Genomic DNA, 21,341 nt, shown 5'->3' with positions numbered 1-21,341 from the left:
GGGTCACAAAAATTCACTAAGAAATGTTAAAAAGCTCAAAATCACATAAAGTTTTTGAAAGGAAAGGAAAGATCTTTGATGGAGCATCTCCAAAGCACAGAACACCCTTAGTCCTGACACTGAGAGAGGGGGTGAATGGAGCTCACTTTAGCGTCTTCTTTGCCTTCGTGTTTCCACTTCAGTCTCCAAGACCCGTGGTCTCGTCTCCCCAAAATACCACTGGGTACTGTTCTCCCATTCTTGTTGCCGCCTCCTTGTGATCAAGCCTCTAGGTGTAAAATTATCAACTTACAGGAAGGACAGCGAACAGGGGAACACGTTAAATGACACCCCAAGGGCACATTCAGCAAAATCCACCATTGTAAGAAACCCTGTGGAATGAACAACGTGTCTCCTGCAATAAGCCATTTACAAGAAAAAAAAGATGGAAGGAGAATCTACAGATGGAGGGAGACTTAAAAGGCAAAGCGGGTGATCACAAAGTGTGAGTATTTTGGGGTCCGGATGCAAACGAATATGGCCTTCACAAGACAGTTGGAGATTTCAATACTGATAATACGAAGAAATTATTTTAAATTTTCTTTTAGGTTTGAAAATGGGATTGTGGTTTTTTTTTTAAGTTTTTAAATTTATGGGGTGGGAGGGGCAAAGAGAGAGAGAGGGGAAGAGAAAATCCCAAGCAGGCTCCGCCCCTAAAAAAACCTTTTAAAAAAACAACCAGAGGGGCACCTGGGTGGCTCTGTCAGTTAAGCATCTGACTCTTGATTGCAGCTCAGATCATGATCTCACAGTTGTGTGGGTTCGAGCCCCGTGTCGGGTTCTGTGCTGACCTTGTAGAGCCTGCTTGGGATTCTCTCTTTCTGCCTCTCTTCCTGCTGGTGCTCTCTCTGTCTCTCTCAAAATAAATAAGTAAACTTAAAAAATTTAAAAAAAAATTTTAATTCTTTGTTTACTTTTGAGAGAGAGAGAGAGTGAGCAGGGGAGGAATAGAGAGAGAGGGAGACCAGAATCCGAAGCAGGACCCAGGCTCTGAGCTGTAAACACAGAGCCCGACGTGGGGCTTGAACTCATGACCTGTGAGATCATGACCTGAGCTGAAGTTGGACACTTAACCGGCTGAGCCACCCAGGCGCCAACCTCACCCCCCCAATTGTTAAATAACTACATACTGATGGAATGCTATCACATCTGGGATTGCTTCAAAATAATAGTAAAGTGGGGGAAATGATGGGTGGGGGGTGTGGTTGGGCAGGACTGGCCATAGGTGAATGATTTGGGGGCTGCATGATGGATCCATGGGGGTTCATTTTACCATTCTATCTAGTTTCATGGATTTGCAAAGGTCACCATGGAAAAGGTTTTAAAATTGTAGTGAATAAACTAAGCATTCCTTGGGAAAACACGAATATTTTTTGCCAAACAAACCCTCTTTTTAAGTGTGTGACACTTAAAATGTAAAGTGCTGGGGCACCTGGGTGGCTCTGTCACTTAAGCATCAGACTCTTGATTTCCGCTCAGGTCATGATCTCCTGGTTGTGAGATCAAGCCCTGCATCAGGCTCTGTGCTGACACCGCGGAGGCTGCTTGGGATTCTGTCTCTCCCTCTCCCTGCCCCTCCCCCCCCCCCCCCAGTCTCTCTCGAAATAAAAAAATAAACTCAAAACAAATGTAAAGTGTTTTCCAGTCTACAGTTTGTCGGAAAGGTTATGCCAGCAAATTGACATTTGATTCACGCTCTATTATAAGAATTAGCACATTAGGGGGGCCTGGGTGGCTCAGTCAGTTCAACGTCTGACTTCAGCTCAGGTCGCGGTCTCGCGGTTCGCAAGTTCGAACCCCGCATGGGGCTCTGCGCTGACAGCTCGGAACCTGGAGCCTGCTTTGGATTCTGCGTCTCCTTCTCTCTCTCTGCCCCTCCACCACTCACGCTTTGTCTCTCTCTCTCTCTCTCTCGAAAATAAGTAAAACATTTAAAAAATGAATGAATGAATGAATGAATGAATGAAAAGAATGAGCCGATACATATGGTTATCTATTGTCAGCATAGTAAAATCAATATATTTTTACAATTTCAGCTTCGTGTTTCAAAAGTGAACCCCCAGTTCAAAAAGAAGTGCACCCCGACCACACTGTTCCCCCGCTCCGGTCTTTCAGTGGTCTCCTGCTGTCCTATGCTACCAGCTCTCCTCCAAGGAAGGGACAGTGGCTCTGCTGTCACCTTCCTCACCCATTTAGATGAGAAGGTGAAGGACAAATCTTCACAGGGCACTGGATCCAGGGTCCCTTGTGGGGCATCCTCAGGGAGTGTCCCTGCCCCGGGCTTTGGCAGGGCCTGGAGATCTGGGTCCTGGATGCCTGACCGACCTGGTGACGAGGCCTGAGTGTTGACAACAGCACGTGGCTCCACGTTGTGGGTTTAGCTCTTTACGAAGATTTGCTTTTGTTTTCGTTTTACGTTTCGGAAGAGGTTCATCTTTTTCTCTGGAGTCAAAGACTAGCTCTTGAGTTATTTACCAGTTTTGTGTTTGTACCATTTTCTTCTTGTTTTCGCCTTTTTTGTCTCCTGTCTGCTTTCCTACCGGCTCACGTTTTCTTTTCTTTTTCTCTTTTCTTTTTTTTTCTTTTCTTTTCTTTTCTTCTTTTCTTTTCTAACCTCCTGAATTATGGGCTCTATTAGTTTCCTAGAGCTGCTAAAAAAAAAAAAAGAAAAAAGAAAAAGTACCACAAAATGGGTGGCTGAAATGCAAACTTATCTTTCTCTTTTAATTTTTGTTAATGTTTATTTATTTTTGAGAGAGAGGCAGAGTGCAAGCGGGGGAGGGGCAGAGAGAGAGGGAGACACAGGATCCAGAGCAGGCTCCAGGCTCTGAGCTGTCAGCACAGATTCCAACGCGGGGCTCGAACCCAGGAACCGTGACATCATGACCTAAGGCGAAGTCAGACGCTCAACCGACTGAGGCGCCCAGGTGCCCCAGAAACTTATCTTTCATAGTTTCGCAGGCTAGAAGTCTGAGACTGAAATTTGGGCAGGGCCCCACTCCCTCCAGAGGATCTAGGGAGGAATCCTTCCTTGCCTCTTCTAGATTCTGGCAATCCTCGGGGCTTCTTGGCTTGTAGACACCTTGCGTCAATCTCTGCCTCTGTCTTCACATGCCCCCCCCTTCCCCCTCCCCACCCGTGTATGTCTGTGTCTAAATTTCCCTCCTCATAAAAACACCAGTCATTGGATTTGGGCCCACCCTAATCTAGGTGATTTCATCTTAACTTGATTACATCTGCAAAGACTCTAATTCCTAATTAGGTCATACCCACAGGTATTACGAGTTAGAACTTGTACACTATTTTGGGGGGCACACAATTGTACTCATTACATAGAATTAATTTCTTTTCATTCTTTAAAGAAAATATTCAATCATATGCATTCACCTCTGAGTCAATTCCAAAGATTCTGCTAAGGATGCTTTCATTTTCTTGCTTTCTAAGTAGTGTGTCAGATTTTGATTTCCTTTTTGACCCATAATTATTTAAGAGACTAAGTTAAAAGTCCTAAACGCCTTGATAACCCCCCATTATTGTTGTTTTGTTTTCTTGATTTCTTTTTTTAAATTCTTTTAGTCCAAAAGTTGAAAGTTCAGTAATTCATCAGCCATAGCCAAACAACAACAACAACATAAAGCCCAACAAGATAGAGTTAATTAAAATGTCACCTCCTAACCAAGAGCTTCTAGGTCCCTTTCTCACAGATAATTGTTAATTACTTGGAGTTAATCTTTCCAGGCCTTTCTTTCGTGTATACAGGTGTAATTATCTTCCTCAAATGTTCACGGAGGTGGGGAAAGGCAGGTATTAAGGTACAAATGCAACGAAGCCAGAAAAATGGAAGATATCCACACCAACATTTAATTTTCCTAAATCAAATTTGCTTCTGAGGTGAGTACAAACACATAAACAGCAGGGGTAGCCACACTCCGGTGAAAATAAGCACTTTTCTCCTCAGGGCTGTTGACAATCTGCTTAAATATCAAAGTCCATCAAACTTTTCTCCAGATATAAACACAAAAATCAGCTTAAAAAAATCTTAACCTCAAGCTAAATGAGTTACTTATTTAACTGGAGGCAGGACCGACTTTTACCCTCAAACTTAGACAAATAAATCTCTCTGATGTCTGCCCAGCTAGGAGCTAAATTCTAAATATTTCTTTTCTCTCATAACAGCTTTCCCCTGATCTCACAAAGAATTTGTGCTACCTTTGCGATAGAACGGACAGAAGAATGATTTAATTCGAAACACATCCCAAGATGAAATCTATAAAATTTCAGACATATAATAAATTAGTGAACCTGAATTATAATTGTCTATTTCATTCCCTAATTTCTGATTATTTTTGATTCAGTGATTTTCCTCTTTGTCTTAGAAGTGAAAGGGATAGGAATTAAAGCTGTGAATTACTCCTAACTTTTCACTCTTGAAACAACTCATCAAGAAAAATATATATAAGCCTGGATGATTTCAATAGGTCAGTATTAATGAATACTGCCGTAGGCTGGGTGGGATAAAAAACTAGTTTCGGGGCGCCTGGGTGGCGCAGTCGGTTAAGCGTCTGACTTCAGCCAGGTCACGATCTTGCGGTCCGTGAGTTCGAGCCCCGCGTCGGGCTCTGGGCTGATGGCTCGGAGCCTGGAGCCTGCTTCCGATTCTGTGTCTCCCTCTCTCTCGGCCCCTCCCCCGTTCATGCTCTGTCTCTCTCTCTGTCCCAAAAATAAATAAAAAACGTTGAAAAAAAATTAAAAAAAAAATAATAATAAATAAGTAAACTTAAAAAAAAAAAGACCTTATTAATAAGAGAAAATGAAGGCTGATATCTTTGTAGAAAATGTCAGATAATAGCTCTGTGGTCTGAGAGTAGGGTAACAGCACTTAAAGAAGATCAAATAGCCTCATCACAAAGGCAAAAAAAAAAAAAAAAAAAATGACGGCTTTTATTTTATTTAACTTAGAGATTTCCAGTCAACACAGGGCAAGATGGACAAAGTCAGAAGATAAATGGCATACTGGGAGAAAAGATTTGTGACATCTAAAACAGGGGATTTATACCTTGAAAAGTAAGAAACTCCTGCAAATCCACAACTAAAGGACAAAAATTCCCAACTGGAAAATGGACAAAGGACACAAGCAGGAAGCCACTGAATGGGAAACCCCAAATGTCTAATGAGTATATACGAAGAGATGCTTAAATTCATCAGTAATAACGGAAATGCAAATTAAAACAGTAACGAGAAACCGTCCCTCACCTATTAGATTGGCAAACGTTAGAAGGATGGTGTTAACCTTAAAAATAAATAAATAAAACTGATAGTTATTTTATCAGCAAAAATGGGTTTATTTGGGAATAGCAGAGCACTGTAATCAAGGACAGCCATTCTACTACAAAACCATAGGCAGAACAAAGGAGAGGACCACTCATTTATAGAGGAAATGGGGAAATTGGGGAGGCTGTTATAAACAAAAGGTCCGTTGGAGGAAACTGGGAGTATGAAATGTAGTGGCTTTTGATTGGCTGAGTTGACTGTCTCTCATTGGCTTGGCTCTCAGAGGTGGATGAAGAGGGCTTTCTTCCTCTTGCGGGAATAGTAAAGTGGTGACTAAGTAGTAGCCGAGAGCAAGGTCCTTCTCTTCCTGGTAAGTCTGCAATTGACAAGTGGCAGGGTGTTAGAGCTCCCCCTGCTGGCCTCTGCACTTTATTCTAAACGAAGTTTCCTTTTACCAACTTTCACAAGGGCTTTATATAAGATGTGGGGTAAGAAGGGGCACCTGGGTGGCTCAGTCAGTTGAACGTCTGACTTTGGCTCAGGTCATGATCTCAGGGGTTTGAGCCCCGCATTGGGCTGGCTGGCTGCTGTCAGCGTGGAACCGCTTCTGATCCTCTATTCCCCTCTCTCCCTGCCCCTCCCCCACTTGTCCTCTCTCCCTTTCTCTCTCAAAAATAAATAAAACACTAAAAAAAAACAAAACGATGTGGGGATAGAAGTACATTGGGAGTAATCCAGCACTCCAATCAAATTAGTTATGCACACATAGTATAAATCCTACTCTTGTATATGTAACCCAGAAAAATTTCCTCGCACAGGTCCATAGGGCCATGGATGAGGACGTTCTGTGCAGTGTTGTTTGCATTAATGGGGAACTGGAATCCACTCGGGTGTCACTGGCAGCCTGGACAGTAAAATGTGGGGTTGGCATGCTATTGACTCTGATGGAGCAGTTCGATGGAAATAACTAGATCATGGGTTCCCAAATGTTCTTACTTCACGGCACACTTAGAATTTCAACAATTTTTCCATGGAACTCCTAGGCCAGAAGCAATGGCTAACGATTCTGTGTATTAAGTAGTTAGGTCCAAAGAGCTTAATATATATTTATGTCCTAATAACTTAGTAGCTATCTGAAGAAAGTAATGCACGTAAATTGAGGAGAAAATACTATTTCATTTCATTCTTAAATAACCGGAATAACTTACTAAGACAATGGTCGTGCCTGTTGGACACTGCCCAACTTCTCAAGCGTTGGCGTTGGATTGAACACTGCTGTCCTCCTTTTCTTTTTTTAAAGTTTATGTATTTTGAAAGAGAGAGAGAATGACCGGGGGAGAGGCAGAGAGAGAGGGAGAGAATTCCAAGCAGTCTCCGTGTTGTCAGAGCCCGACATGGGGCTCTACCCCATGAACTGTTAGCTCACGACCTGAGTTGAAATCAAAAGTCAGACACTTAGCCAACTGAGCCACCCAGGTGCCCCGTTGTTGTTATTGTCCATTCTGCCTTGATTTCCCTGCAGTACTTGCCTCTCACTGCACGTGTTGACGGCACAGGTCTGCTCCAGAAAGGAATGTAGCACAATCTAATGTTGGAGCTATGAACTGCCTCAAATTAGCAGTTCACGTGGCACCGTTTTGGAACCACAAAAGTAGGTATACACATAACAATATGAATAAACCATAAAAACAGTGCCAAATTTTAAAAAGCACCAAAAGAGTAAGACCTAAGGGGCTCCACTGAGTCTGTTCTTGTTAAAGTTTCAATGACCTGCCATCTTACTGGTAAACCAGGGGACAGGTTCCCACGCAGCATTTAGCCCTGGTGAGCCCCTCCCCTTCCAGAAAGGTTCTTCCGTTGGCTTCCACCACACCCCTCTCTCATGATCTCTTCCTCATCTGTCTTTGACTTGTCCTTCCCAGTTCCCTTTGGGGCTTTCCATCTGTCCCACCCCGAGCCCTTTCTGACAAGCTAGTCCGCTCCTATGGGGAACTCATAACTCACAAATCATTGTCTTTGGTCCAGAGCTCTTTCCTGAGCTGGAGGCCGCTTATCCAACATCCTGTTCAATGTATCCACAAGCACCTGAAACTTACCAGGTCCTGGCTAATCTCGCCATCTTCCCTGCCCCCCCAGCTGCTTCTCCTCCCATGTTTCCTAACTCAGGAAATGGAACCACGCTCCATCTGGTGGGGGCCTGCGGCCGATTGCATCAGTGGCCCAGTTCTTCACCCCTCCCTGCATCCACAGCCATGCCCTTGTCCCATCCCCACCACTTGACTTTGGGCCGTCCACGAGACTTTGGCGGGTGGCACAGAGGAGGAAGTGCGGCATGACAATTCTGAACCTAGGCCTTCAGAGGCCTCACAGATTTGCCCTTGCCCTCCTCTGCCCCTCTGCTTCCATGAGAAGAGCAGGCCTGGGGTACCCTGCTGGCCCCATGAAGAGAAGAATGAGAGACATGTGGAACCACTCCGCCCGAGCCCAGTCTAGATCAGCTGCCCCCAGGAGACCTGCTGATAAGTGAGGGAGACTACGAGATTATTGTTCTAAGTTTGAGCACCAAGTTTGAGGGTGCTTTGTTGTGCATCAACAGTTCCTAAACCAGAAACCTGGGCATTGCCTTTGACCCCTCTGCCTCTCAGTCCGCGTGGTTCCTGGAGCTTCCCCAACATCTCGTGACTCCATTTACTTGTCTCCATCATCAGCACCTCTGCCCTGCCTCAGGCTTCCTGCAACCACATTTTAATGGATTTTCCCTTCCTGCCTTTTGCCCCTATTCTCCACACACCATCCTCCTAATATGCAACTCTGATCACGTGACTTCCTTTCTGGGGGTTTGCTATGCCCTAAGGCTGGGGTAGCAGTTAGGGCCTGGATGAAGGAAGCAGCCTTGCTGGGGACTGTGGTTATCCTGGTCACTGCAGAGAGACCCCTCCAGGGCAGTTTCTGCTTTGTTCCGAAGTCAGTGCAGGGGCTCTTTAATCGGTTCCGTGCAGGGAGCCAGGTTCAAGTTTGGAGCAAAATAGGCAAAAGACGAGCTGTGCTCAGGCCACGGCAGCACTTCCCCAGGGTCCCCTGTAACCACCTCTACTACTCAGTGTGCTTTTTCAGGGCATCAACACAGAGGACAACCTGAGAGGCATCGATAGCTTGGAATTACGATTTCTGTCTTCATTCCTTGCTAATGGAGTAAGTTGTGGGTGTGCAGCTTCCAGATGTAGGCAAACGGCCTCTCGGACCTCCAGCCTTCTCTGGCCAGGGTGAAAAGGCTGTTGCATCAAAAGAAAGGATGAGTCACCAGAATGGGAGAGGCGCCACAGCCCATAGAGAGAGGCACCCCTGAACAAGACAAGGCCACCCTGTAAGAGAGCTTGAAAAGGAGCCAGTGGCCTTGGCCTTCATGAGATATTTGTGTTTTGCCACGGGCCTTCTCACAAGGCTGCTCAGAGAATTGGCTTGTTTAGTGGTTAAACATGCAGATTCTGGAATCAGACTTGCTGGCGTTGGGCCCAGCTCTGCCACTGATGTTGGGACCTTGGGCCAAGAGGAGCATCTGGGCTCCAAGCAGCTCAAGTTCAGCGAGAGAGACAGGCAGGTAATCAATCAGGCCATCGCAAAAAGTATGAGAGGGGCTCTGATGGGCTGGGAAGCCCCTGGGAGTGGGAAGAAGTCAGTCCTAGGAATGAGAATGACACAGCCAGGTGGAGCACGGGGAAGAGAAGGTGTCCTCAGCTCTAGGGGGGAAGGGAGTGGGTCTGATTTTATTTCTCATGCCTCCTTCACCACATCTGGCACACATTAGAATATCAAAATCAGCTGACCACAGGTGTGAATGAGCCTTTCTGTAGGGAGCATCCACAGCTCGGATTTTAAATAGACGTTGGGGGGGGGGGGGCGTCTGGGTGAATGTCTGATCTTGTGGTTCGTGGGTTCCAGCCCTGCATCGGGCTCTGTGCTGACAGCTCGAGCCTGGAGCCTGCTTCCGATTCTGTGTCTCCCTCTCTCTCTGCCCCTCCCTTGCTGGTGCTCTGTCTCTCACTCTCTCAAAAATAAGTAAAAAAAAATTTAAAAGAACATTTAAACACAGAGGTGGGATGTGGCACATGTCAGAGCGGGGTAACCATTCAGATCTGCTGGGACATGACAGGGCCCGTGGATCCCAGTGCCTGCAGCCCCAGGGGACGTTTCTCTGTGACCTCTGTGTCACCACCATGAGTGGACAGTCGCCTTAGTACCCAAGAGACAGCCACAGAAGTCTCCAGGGCCACTAGAGAGACAGGCAGGGACAATCCAGCTTAAAGGCGGAACCTCTGGTCCAGACGTCCTCCGCGGGAAGCCAGGCGGCGTTAGGGCAAGGCCTCTGCGGAGAGCACACGTGGATGGGGAGGAGGCCGGAGGAGGGTTGGAAGGGAGAAGGTGGCGCAGGGGGTACCGGTATGTTGCCCAGGTGCGAAGCCCGAGGACCCGGCAGGACGCGCGTCCCTGCACCGTCTCCCCGCAGGCGGCGCCAGAGCGCTAGCCCGCGGGTGACTCGGGTCCTGGAGTCCGGCCGGGCGGGGCGAGGGGCGGGCCCGGCGTCTCGGGGCGCTGGAGCGCGGCGACACTCACGCCGCGGGAAGGACGGACGGACGGACGCGCCGCCGGCCCCTCCGCAGCCATGGCCGAGCGCGCCGCCCGCCGCTGCTGCCTCGGCTGGGACTTCAGCACGCAGCAGGTACCGTCGCGGGCCCCAGGGCCGGGCCGGGCCGGGCGGGACGGGGCGGGCCGCCTCCTCCGCGACGCCGGGCCGGGCTGGCGGGACCCGGGCGCGGGGAACCCTGGGGCCGAGCCGCGGGCGCGCTTCCCTCTCGGCTTCCCCCGGGGGATCGGCGTCCCCTCCACCGAGACGCCTTGCCCGTGCCGCCCGCCCTCAAGATGCGACCGCGACCCGGCCTGGACCCCGGCCCTCCCGGAAACGGCGGGCGCCCCCGCCTCCCAACCCCGGCGGGATCCCGCGGGCGCGTAGCGGGAAGCGCGCAGCGCGGCCGGGGTCCCGGAGGGGGCTCGCGCGTCGGTGCGGGCGCCCGAGTGACAGGGACCCGAGGGAACTCGGCCGCCTAAGACTCGAGAACACGCAAGCGGGTAGACAGGCACACAGGCATAACCAGTGACCTGGAACCGGATCACCGCCTGAAACTTGTTTCAGTGGAGTGGGCACGCTGTACACATGAACTTTGTTCCTCCCGTGGTTGACCCCGGCGTGTCCGGGTCGGCGTACCCGGCGCTGCTGGCCCGAGGACGGGTTGTGCCGCTCCCAGGGCTCTGCAGATGGGCGAGCGGAGTCAAAAGGTGCCTTAAGACTGGGCGTGGGGTGCCAGGGGGCTCCTTTGCTGTGGCAAATTCTATACACCATTTAAAAAAATCCCTTCCAGGTGAAAGTTGTTGCTGTTGATGCAGAGCTGAATGTGTTCTACGAGGACAGTGCGCATTTTGACAGAGACCTTCAGGAATTCGGGTATGTACCCAGTGGATGTGTGGGGGAGGGTTGGTTTTGGGGTCTTCCCTCCACCTTTTATATTCATGAGCCACACTGTTCTGGTGTGAGATTGTGATTTGTAAAAAATACGTGTTTGGTCATTTAGATGGTCAAAATATATTTCTCCTGTGCCTTTGGTCTGCATCCACAGTTCCTGGCTCACAGCTCCTAAACCTCTTGGAAATTCCTAAGGGTTGAGAGGCATAAAGGTGTCTTTTGTTACATTAATGAAGATGACTTTTGGACCCCACCCAGGGGCTGGGGCTGGTTGCCCAGAAGATTAAAGATTGTCTTTAGAGGGTTGGAATTTTCAGCCAGAGGTTCAATGGCCAATGGCCAATGGCCACAATGGCCAATGACTTAGTCATTGACCTTGTAATGACTTTGTAATGAAGTCTTAATAAGAACCCAAAAGGACTGGGTTCAGAGAGCTTCTGGATTGGTTGACAAATGGAGATTGGGCAGAGTGGAGTGCCTGGAAAGGTTATGGAAGCTCGGTGCCCTTTCCCCATACCTCGCCCTATGTTATCTCTTCATCTGTCCTTTATCACGTCCTTTAATTTCCCTGACTTCTGTGAGCTGCTCAAGCACATTAAAAGAACCTAAGGTCATTGGAACCCCCCATCTGTAGCTGTTTGGTCAGAAGGTAATAGCCTGGGGCCTGGGCCTGGCATCTGAAGTGGGTGGGGAGGGCAGTCCTGTAGGACTGAACCCTTAACCTGCGGAAGCTGATCATCTCAGACCATCTGCTGGTGTCTGAGAATTGTTTGGTGTTGTGTGTAGGGGACCCCCATCCCCTCCCAACCCCCGCCACGTTAGAATTGAGTCCAAGAACCTGAGAGTTGGTATCTGTAGATCTGGCTTCATCAAACTGCAGGAGTCTTGGTAGGCCTCTCAGCGTCTTGTGTGTGTGTTCCTGGAATGAGTTTTCCTCCATTCCTTCCCAATTCCGTGCACTCATTAACCATGCATGCAGTAGGTATCAGTTGGGACTTACTTCGTGTCAGGCACCGTGCTGGGTACTGGGATTTGGTGGTGAACCAAACAGAGACGTGGTGCTTACTCTCCCAGAGCTTCCCGTTGAGTAGGGGAGACTGATATCAATCAAAGAATCTCACAGAAGAGTATTTAGTTATAAACTCAGAGAACGCTATTAAAGGAAAGGGACTTACTTCTCCAAATGTTTATCATAAAGGAATGTGACCCAGACTTGGAGGGGGGGTGGTCAAGGAGGGTCCCTAAGGACGTAGTGCTTGAGCCAAGGTCTGGGTGAGTAGGGTTAGCCAGGTGATGGAAGGGAGGCAGCATTCCAGGCAGAAGGAACGGTGCGTGCAAAGGCCCTGTAGCAAGAAAGAGCACTGCTTATTCAGGGAATTGAAGAAGGCCAGTGTGGCTGGGGAATAGAGAGGGAGGTAGAGGCTGTGCCCAGCTACATAAACCTTGGTACACAGTTTGTGTTTATCCTAAAAGCCGTGGACGGCCACTGAAGGGCCATAGGGATGGGGGTAAGGCGTGACCTGGTTGTATTTGTGTTTTGAAAAGATCTGGGTGCAATGGGAGAGGAGTTGGGTATTGGTCAGAGTACATGCTGAGAGACCATTGAGGTTTCTCCAGATCTTCTGGATGGGAAATGATAGTGTCTTGGAGGAGAGGGCTGGGTGGTAAAATTGACAGGGCTTGGTGCAGGGTTGAATGTGAGATGTGAAGGTGAGGTTTCTGGCTGGGCTTCTGGATGGTTGGTAGACTGTGAAGAGAACTGATCTGGGGGAGAAAGATGATGAGTTTGGCTGTTGTGAAAGTTTGGTAGGGCTACCAGAACAAAATGCCCCAGACTGTGCGTCTTAAGCAACAGAAGTTAATTTTCCTTCGGTTCTGGAGCCTGGACGTGTGAGGTCGAGGTGCCGGCACGGTTAGTTTCCTCCGAGGCCTCTCTCCTGGGCTTGCAGATGATGGCTACCTTCTTGCTGCCTGTCACATGGTCGTCCTCTGCCTGTGCATCCCTGGTGTCTCCACTGTGTTTGTGTCCCAGGCTGCTTTTATAAGGACACCAGTCATGCAGGATTAGGGTCCACCCTAATAATGTCATTGCAAGTTAATTGCCTTTTTCAAGGCTCTTTGTCCAAATGCAGTCATGTTCCGAGGTACTGGGGGTTAGGACTTCAACACGGGAATTTGGGGGGGGGGGCAGTAATTCTTCATACTATTCCTTTCTTTTCCTCGGATGTCTATGGGATCAGTAGTGATGACCCTGCTGTCATTCTGATATTGATGATTTGTGTCTTCTCTCTTTTTGTCTCGGTGTGCCTGGCTAGAGGTTCATCGCGTTAATGATCTTTTTGAAAAGGCAGCTTTTGGTTTTGTTGATTTTTCTCTACTGTTTTCCTCTTTCCATTTTTCACTGATTTGTGCTGTCACTTTTTAGGGTTTCTTTTCTTCTGCTGGCTGTCAGCTTACGTTGCTTTTCTTTCTCTAGTTTCCTGAAGTGGAAGCTTAGATTTTTAATCTTAGCTTTTCTTTTCTAAATATTTGCATTTGATGCTATAAATTTCCCTCTAAGAATTCCTTTTGCTGTATTCCACAGACTTTGATGTTATATTTTCATTTTTATTTGGTTCAAAATAGATATTTTTTAATGTTTATTTTTGAGAGAGAAAGAGAGACAGAGCGCGAGCAGGGAAGGGGCAGAGAGAGAGGGAGACACAGAATCCGAAGCAGGCTCCGGGCTCTGAGCTGTCAGCACAGAGCCCGACGCAGGGCTCAAAGTCACAAACCACGAGATCATGACGTGAGCCGAAGTCAGATGCTCAACCGACTGAGCCACCCAGGCGCCCCTCAGAATATTTTTTTAGTTTCTCTTGAGACTTCTTTGATTCGTGTGTTATTTAGAAGGATGTTGTTTCACCTCCAGGTCTTCCAGCTGTCTTTATGGTCTGGATTCCATATGACGGTATGAAAACAGAAGTCATTTGATTTCCATTCTTTCAAGTTTTTAAATTCTACCTCACTCTGCCTTCAACTCAATGAGTCAATCAGTCCCCTCCATTAGAAAAAAAAAAAGCCATCCATACCCAAAATACAGTATTGCTTTTTTTATCCAGTTCCATTTTTAAGATCTTTCAAAGCAGATATACAGATCTGCTTCATTCCTCCTCCACTGTTTTTTTTAATTTTTATAATTTTATTGAGATATAACTTATGATAAATTGCATATGTATAATGTATACAGCTTTATAAGTTTTGACATAGATGTTCCTTTATAAAACTATCACCAGAATCAAGATAATGAACATTTCCATCCCCCAAAAGTTTTCTCGTGCCCCTTTGAGTTTATTCCTCTTCCCCAGCCCCAACCCCTGGCAACCACTGATAAGTTTTCTATCACTATGGATTCGTTTCCACTTTCTGGAATTTTAGATAAAGGGAATCATAATAATAGACTCTTTTTTATCTGACTTTTATTTTATTTTTTTAAGTAGTCTTCATGCCCAGCATGGAGCCCAATGTGGGGCTTGAACTCACGACCCTGAGATCAAGATCTGAGCCGAGATTAAGAGTCGGACACTTAACCCTGAGCCACTCGGGTGCCCCGTCTTTTTGGTCTGACTTTTAAAACTCCGTATATTCGTTTTGAGATTCATCCAGGTTGTTACGTGTATCAATAGTTTGTTCTGTTTTTTTTTTTTTTTAAGGTTATTTATTTTGAGAGAGAGCAGAGGAGAGACAGAGAGAGAGGGAGAGAGAGAATCCCAAGCTGCAGCGCAGAGCCCAACCTGGGGCTTAATCTCATGAACTGTTGAGATCATGACCTGAATTGAAATCAAGAGTTGGACATTCAACTGACTGAGCCACCCAGGTGCCCTGCTCTTCCTTTAAAAAACAAACAAACGAGCAAAAGACAACAAAAAAACCCACAAAAACATTTTTTTTAAACATTTATTTACTTGTGAGAGACAGAGTCAGAGCTTGAGCAGGGGAGGAACAGAGAGAGAGAGAGGGAGACACAGAATGCAAAGCAGGCTCCGGGCTCTGAGCTGTCAGCACAGAGCCCGATATGGGGCTTGAACCCATGAACCGTGTGATCATGATCTGAGCCGAAGTCAGACACTCAACTGACTGAGCCACCCAGGTGCCCTTCCTTTTTCTTTCTTTTTCTTTTTCTTTTTCTTTTTCTTTTTCTTTTTCTTTTTTTTCTTTTTCTTTTTCTTTTTCTCTTTTTCTTTTTTTTTCTTTTTCTTCTTTCTTTCTTTCTTTCTTTCTTTCTTTTTTTTTTTTTAAAGATCATTTATTTATTTTGAGAGGAGAGAGCACGCATGCAGGAGGCACAAACAGAGAGGGAAAGATAGAGTCCCAAGCAGACTCAGCGCTGTCAGCACAGAGCCTCACACGGGGCTCTAGCTTAAGAACTATGAGATCGTGACCCGCCGAAATCAAGAGTCGGACACTTAACCGACTGAACCACCCAGGCACCCCAGTAGTTTGTTCTTTTTATTGCTTGGTGGACCACAGTTGGCTTATCCATTCATTTGATGAGGGATATTTGGATTGTTTCCAGTTTTTTATTATTATCAATAAAGAGGCTGTGAAACTCACACACAAGTCTTGGTGTCAGCATAAGCTTTCATTTGTCTTAGAAATGAAATACTCAGGAATGGTTACGTTGTAGGGTAGGTTTTAAAACTGTCAAATTCTTTTCCAAAGTGGTTGTTTTAATACAGTTATTTTGTTAATAGGCATTGCAGGTACTTGGTACATAATTTGAAAGAAAAGGCGTGTAGTGACAAGTCTCAATTTTTCTGAATCTCATCTGTCCCTCCTGGCCTCCCCGACAGAGAACTTTCATTGGTTTTTGTGTATCTTTCCAGTGTTTTATATCAAAATATAAGCAGATGTCAGTATTTTCATTGTCGCCCTTGTTTCCGGATAAAAAAGTACGGTACACGCCATTCTGTACTTTGCTTTCTTCGTTTCACAATAATTTGCCTGTGTTTCCACATCAGTACATAGAGCTTCTGTGTTCTTTTTTATAGGATGCATAGTATTCCATTGTGTAGATAGACCTGAAGGACCTTAGGTTTTTGCAGTGAAAAGTGAGTTACCGTACAGACATGTGCCGGTGTATCTGCAGGATAAAAGTTTGGAAATCGATTGCTGGATCAAAGAGCGAATAGATGTATGATTTTGGAAGATGTGGCCAGATTGCCTCCCATAGGGATTGTATTGATTTGTACCCCACCAACAATGCGTGAGAGTGCGTTTCCCACAGCACCTAAATGCGGTGCGGTTGTTAAAGAGTTTTAGTTCTGTGCCAATCAGAGAGGTGAAAGTAGTCCCTCTATGTGGATTTACTTTGCATTTCTCTTATTATGCATGAAGGTGACATCTTTTCCTATGTTGAAGGGCTAGTTGAATTTTTTTTTTTTCTGTGAAGTTTTTTATGACCTTTGCCCATTTTTCTGATGGATTGATTATTTCTAGGAGCTCTTCAAATGTTAGAGGAACGATCTCCTCGTTAAATGAATTGCAAATAGGTTCCCCAGATTTTTGTTTGTTTTGATTTGTGAATGGGTCATGGCCACACATGGGCTTTTGTTTCCTGTGCCACCGAACTTCTCAGTCTTTTCCTGTTGCTTCTAGATGTTGAGTCAGAGTTTCAAAGGCCTTCCTCATTCCGAGATTGTGAGGGAATTCACCGCTGTTCTCTTCTTCTGGTTCTTGCAAGATTCAGTTTTATATAAAAATATTTGGAGTTTATCTTAGTACATGGCATGCCATTTATTTCCAGCTTCAGTCTTTTCCCGATGACTCTCCAGTGGTTTTGACACCATTTTGTAGAAGTCTGTGTTCACCTCACGGATTTGAGATGCCACCTTTATATGCTAATTTCTGTGTGTGTTTAGGTCTTTTTCTGAGTGTTTTCTTTTGGCCCATTGATTGGTGGGTCTGTTCATGAGCTAGTAACATGTTGTTTTAGTTATTCTAGCATTACAATATGATTTAATATCTGGAATTGTTGGTCCCCTTTGATTGTTCTTCATTCTCAGTTTCCACGGCCATTCTTTCTTGTTCTTTTTTTCCCCCCCCTTAATTTTAGATAGAGAATCTTAAGCAGGTTCCATGCTCAGCACAGAGTCCAACATGGGGCTCACTCCCATGACCCTGGGATCATGACATGAGCTGAAATCAAGAGCTAGATGCTCCACTGACTGAGCCACTCAGGTACCCCTCCTGTTCTTTTTTGATAATGTACGCTAGAATCAGCTTTTAAGGTTCCAGAAAGCAAAATTGTTAATATTTTTATTGAGATCATTTACATTTATAAGTTAACTTTCAGAGAATTGACAGCTTTGTAAGACTGAGTCTTCCTAGCTAAGCACATGTTTTGTCTTTCCATTTGTCTGGGGCTTCTTTTGAATACTTCACATGTAGTTTCTTTTGTTGATTTATTTATTTTGAAAGGGAGAGAGAGAGAGAGAGTGAGAGAGAGAGAAGAGGTGGGGGAGGGGCAGAGAGAGAATCCCAAGCAGACTCTGCCCTGTCAGTGCAGAGCCCAATGCGGGACTCAAACCCACAAACTACAAGATCGTGAACCCGAGCCGAAATCGGATGCCCAACCAACTGACCCACCAAGGCGCCCCTACTTCTCGTGTGCTTTAATATATTTGCCATGTGGATTGCGCATGTTGGGATATATTGCAGAAAAGACCATTATTCCCCAGGCCCTTTGCAATGTGACTTGGTACCTCCTTCGGTCAAGAGATGGAGTCGTCTCCTGACCTGTCGATTTTAACCAATAGAGAATGTGAAGGAAGTACCATTGTGCCAGTTCTAAACCTAAGTCTCAAGAAGGCCTTGCTGACTTCTGCTCTCATCCTTGGGACCCTGTCTAGCCCCCACGTGACCAAACTCAGGCCAGCCTGGTGGAGAATGAGAGACACGTGGCTGAATCGCCCCCAGATCCCAGCCAGGAGAAGGGGCAGCCAGTCTCCAGAAACGGAGCCCTGTGGCTACTCACACCCGACCCCAGATGCATGGGTGAGCCCGGCCGAGCCCAGCCCGGTGACCGACAGAACTGTGAGCTAAATGAGCTCGGTAGTTTCAGATCACTTAGTTGTGAAGTGGTTTGTGACGAGGCAAAACCACCTGGTACATATAATTGTAAGCTTATTTCTAACTGTCGTATCTTTTTACTAATGCGCATGAGGAATTTTGTAGCAGAGACTGACCAGCGATCTACTAGGCTTATTTCCTTCTCCTCCTGGGTCTACTCCTGTCTTCCTGGCAGTTATGTTCAGCTGTGTGACTTGAGTCCTAACTGGGAGAAGGTCAACAGGCCTGTCTGTAAGACCTAATCCATACAGCCCCCACCGCGATCCTCTGCCCTGTTCCTTCCTCGGCTCTGCGGCTGGATGCGAGTGGCCAGGGCGGCTTGGAAACCAGTTGGAAGATGAGAGTTGCTGTCGTCCTCCTGGGTCCCTGAATAACTGCAGGGGACAGAGCCCCCTCCTCGTCCCTATCATGCCACTGATTATGCTTTATGGGAGTGAGAAGCAAACTTCCTCTGTATCAAGCCATGGAAATTTTGTTTTTTCCGGAACTAATACAGAGAATCCCTCATCACAGCCTTAAAAAAGAAAGAAAGAATGAGAGAAAGAAAGAAAGAAAGAAAGAAAGAAAGAAAGAAAGAAAGGAGAAGAAAAGCTCTTGTGACAGAATTCACATACCAAAGAATTCACTCTTTTCAAATGTACAAAGGGCGCCTCGGTGGCTCAGTTGGTTGGGCGACCGATGTCAGCTCAGGTCCTGATCTCTCAGTTTGTGAGTTCGAGCTCCGCGTCGGGGGTCTATGCTGGCAGCTTGGAGCCTGGAGCCTGCTTTGGGTTCTGTGTCTCCTCTCTCTACCCCTCCCATGCTCATTCTCTGTGTGTCTCTGTCTCTTAATAATAAATAGACATTAAAAAAAATTAAAATAAATAAATAAAATGTACAATTCAGGGGGCAGCTGGGTGGCTCGGTCAGTTAAGCGTCCAACTCTTGATCTCAGGGTCGTGAGTTCAAGCTCCGCCTTGGGCTCCATGCTAAGCGTGGAGCCTACTTAAGAAAGAAAGAAAGAAATGAAATGTCCAGTGCAGTGGTTTTCAATACATTCACAGAACTATGTAACAGTGTCCACTCTTTAATTTTAGAACGTTTTTATCACCTAAGAAAGAAGCCCTGTATCCATTAGCTGTCACTCCCTATCTCTCCTCCTACAGTCCTGGCAACCAGTCTACTCTGTCTCTATGGGTTTGCCTATTCTGAACATTCCTTATAAAGGAATTTATGTAATATGCGATTTTTTTTAACAAGTTTTTTTTTTTTTAAGTTTATTTATTTTTGACAGAGAGAGAGAGACAGAGCATGAGTTGGGGAGGGGCAGAGAGGAAGACACAGAATCGGAGGCAGGCTCCGGGCTCCGAGCTGTCAGCACAGAGCCTGATGTGGGGCTTGAACTCATAGACCGCGAGATCATGACCCGAGCCGAAGTCAGATGCTCAACCGACAGAGCCACCCAGGAGCCCCAACAAGTTTCTTTTTTTTTTTTTTTTTTAAAGTTTATTTATTTTGAGAAAGAGTCAGAGAGCATCAGCGAGTGAGGGGGACAGAGAGGGGGGGAGAGAGAAACCCAAGCAGGCTCTACACTGTCAGCTCAGAGCCCGACGTGTGGCTCGATCTCATGAAGCATGACATCATGGCCTGAGCCGTCATCGCTTCACTGACTGAGCCACCTGAGTGCCCCTTTTGTCTATGGGAAAGTCTGCTCTTTTTCACTTTTTTCCCTAACGGTATCTTTTTAAAAATATCAGTATTATTGAGTATAACTTGTGTACAAAAAAGGGCATCCATTAAAATGTACAATCTCGATGCCTTTTGATAGAGGCAGACCTATAGCTGTGAAAGTACCACCAAAGTCAAGATACAGACCATCTGCATCACTCCTAAGATTCTTTGTGCCCCTTTGCATTCTATCCTTTCCTCCCTGACTGGACTTGGGAAACCACTACAACAGGTGGATTTGCATTTTCTAGCAAGTTATATAAATGGCATCATGTAATATGTACTCTTTTTGTCTGGCTTCCTTCACTCGGCACGATCATTGGAGATTCATCTCCCTGCCGGTGTGTGTAACACACGCACCACAATTTATCCATTCACTTGCTTAGGGATACCTAAGCTGACTCCAGTTTTCTACTGTTACAAATAAGGCTGCGATGAAACCTTGTATACAAACCTGTCAGTGAACGGATACTTTCGTTTCTCTTGGCTGGTAATTAGGCATAGAATGTCCAGATCACATGGTTATCTAATAGTATCTTGGTATGGATTTGGAGCCTGTTTTCGTTTTGAGTTTTTTTTTTTTTTTTTTTTTTCTAAACTCATAGTTGAAAGGGTTGGGTTTTGGAGAGGGGCCCAGGCAGCTAACTCTCCAGGCTTGCAATCCAAGGACTCCCTGGTCTGAGAGCCAAGAAGTTCTCCCGCAGACACAGCACTTCTGTGGCACATGCCTACCCCAGTGGGCTTGGGAGGGTTTTAATCCAGCCCTGCGCCTGCTAGTTCCCTCGTGGCCACAGTGCCAAGTGACGCCATGCCTGCCTTCCAGGGTGAGTCCTTCCTCTTTAGAAGGCATATTTTTGCTGGTGTCTTCTGAGAATCGTCACCACTGAGCAATTGCTAGGACTTCTCTTTCCATCTTGCGAGCACTGTTCAGTCTTGCTCAGTTTAGAGTTCCCATCGAGGTTGGGGAAAGGGCATTTCTTCTTCCATTGGAGGGATCCGGGGTCTGCCCCCCACTGCGCCCCTGCCCAAGGCTCTGCCAACACTCTGTCTTATTCTCCTTGTAGGACTCAGGGTGGAGTTCACGTTCACGAGGATGGGCTGACAGTGACATCTCCAGTCCTGATGTGGGTCCAGGTAAGCATAGGGATCCCTGACCTTCTCCTGTCCCCAGGCTGTCTCACTGGCAGACTTGCTGATTTACTGGGAAGCCCTCTGTTGAGACCAGGTCCTCACTGGGAAATGGAGTCTGCATGGTTCCTAAGGCTAGACTCAGCCTCAACTGGTCCTCTTGAGCCAAGAGGACACGCACAGGGCTTGTAGGTCTGGTGCTGAGAACTTGCAAGTCCTGCCAGTGAGTAAGCATCTTCAGAATGCCGCCTTCCCAAACCTTTGCCAAACACTCTGCAGGCAGGCCCTGTGGCCTCCCTTTTACCCCGAGATCCAGACACAGCACTGGTGTCTTCGTGCTCAGCCCCCAGAATCCTCAGCTCTTGAAGCAGGGCAACTTCTCAACGGTGGCTTATGACCTGACCAGTCAGGTTCCGCTGGACCCCAAGACAGGCCTGCCTGCTCAGGACCAACAAGAAAGGAAGATACCTGTAGCCAAATATGGGCGACCCGTGAAGCCACAGGACCAGGGGTATGGCCAGTACAGACCAGCATAATAGGGCTGGAGTCTGCCTCAGGGGTCCCAAGACCC

General features: G+C 46.7%; 1 protein-coding gene across 2 annotated transcripts in view; it reads left to right on the top strand.

Moving 5' to 3' along the window:
- Window positions 1-9,878: 9,878 nt before the first annotated feature.
- Window positions 9,879-21,341, top strand: part of XYLB (xylulokinase) — a 60,262-nt gene continuing 48,799 nt past the window's right edge. The window contains exons 1-3 of one of the 2 annotated variants that reach the window (XM_060638269.3): window positions 9,879-10,027; window positions 10,725-10,807; window positions 20,707-20,776. In XM_060638269.3, coding sequence (XP_060494252.1) covers window positions 9,971-10,027; window positions 10,725-10,807; window positions 20,707-20,776 — 210 coding nt within the window. In that variant the 5' untranslated portion in view covers window positions 9,879-9,970. The remainder of the gene's footprint in view (window positions 10,028-10,724; window positions 10,808-20,706; window positions 20,777-21,341) is intronic. The other variant, XM_060638267.3, reaches the window with a different exon arrangement.

Source organism: Panthera onca, chromosome C2 (assembly GCF_046562875.1).
Source record: "Panthera onca isolate mPanOnc1 chromosome C2, mPanOnc1 haplotype 2, whole genome shotgun sequence".
NCBI classification, from domain to species: domain Eukaryota; kingdom Metazoa; phylum Chordata; class Mammalia; order Carnivora; family Felidae; genus Panthera; species Panthera onca.
The sequence above is the reverse complement of the archived record's forward strand: the minus strand, read 5'-3'. Positions and strand labels throughout refer to the sequence as shown.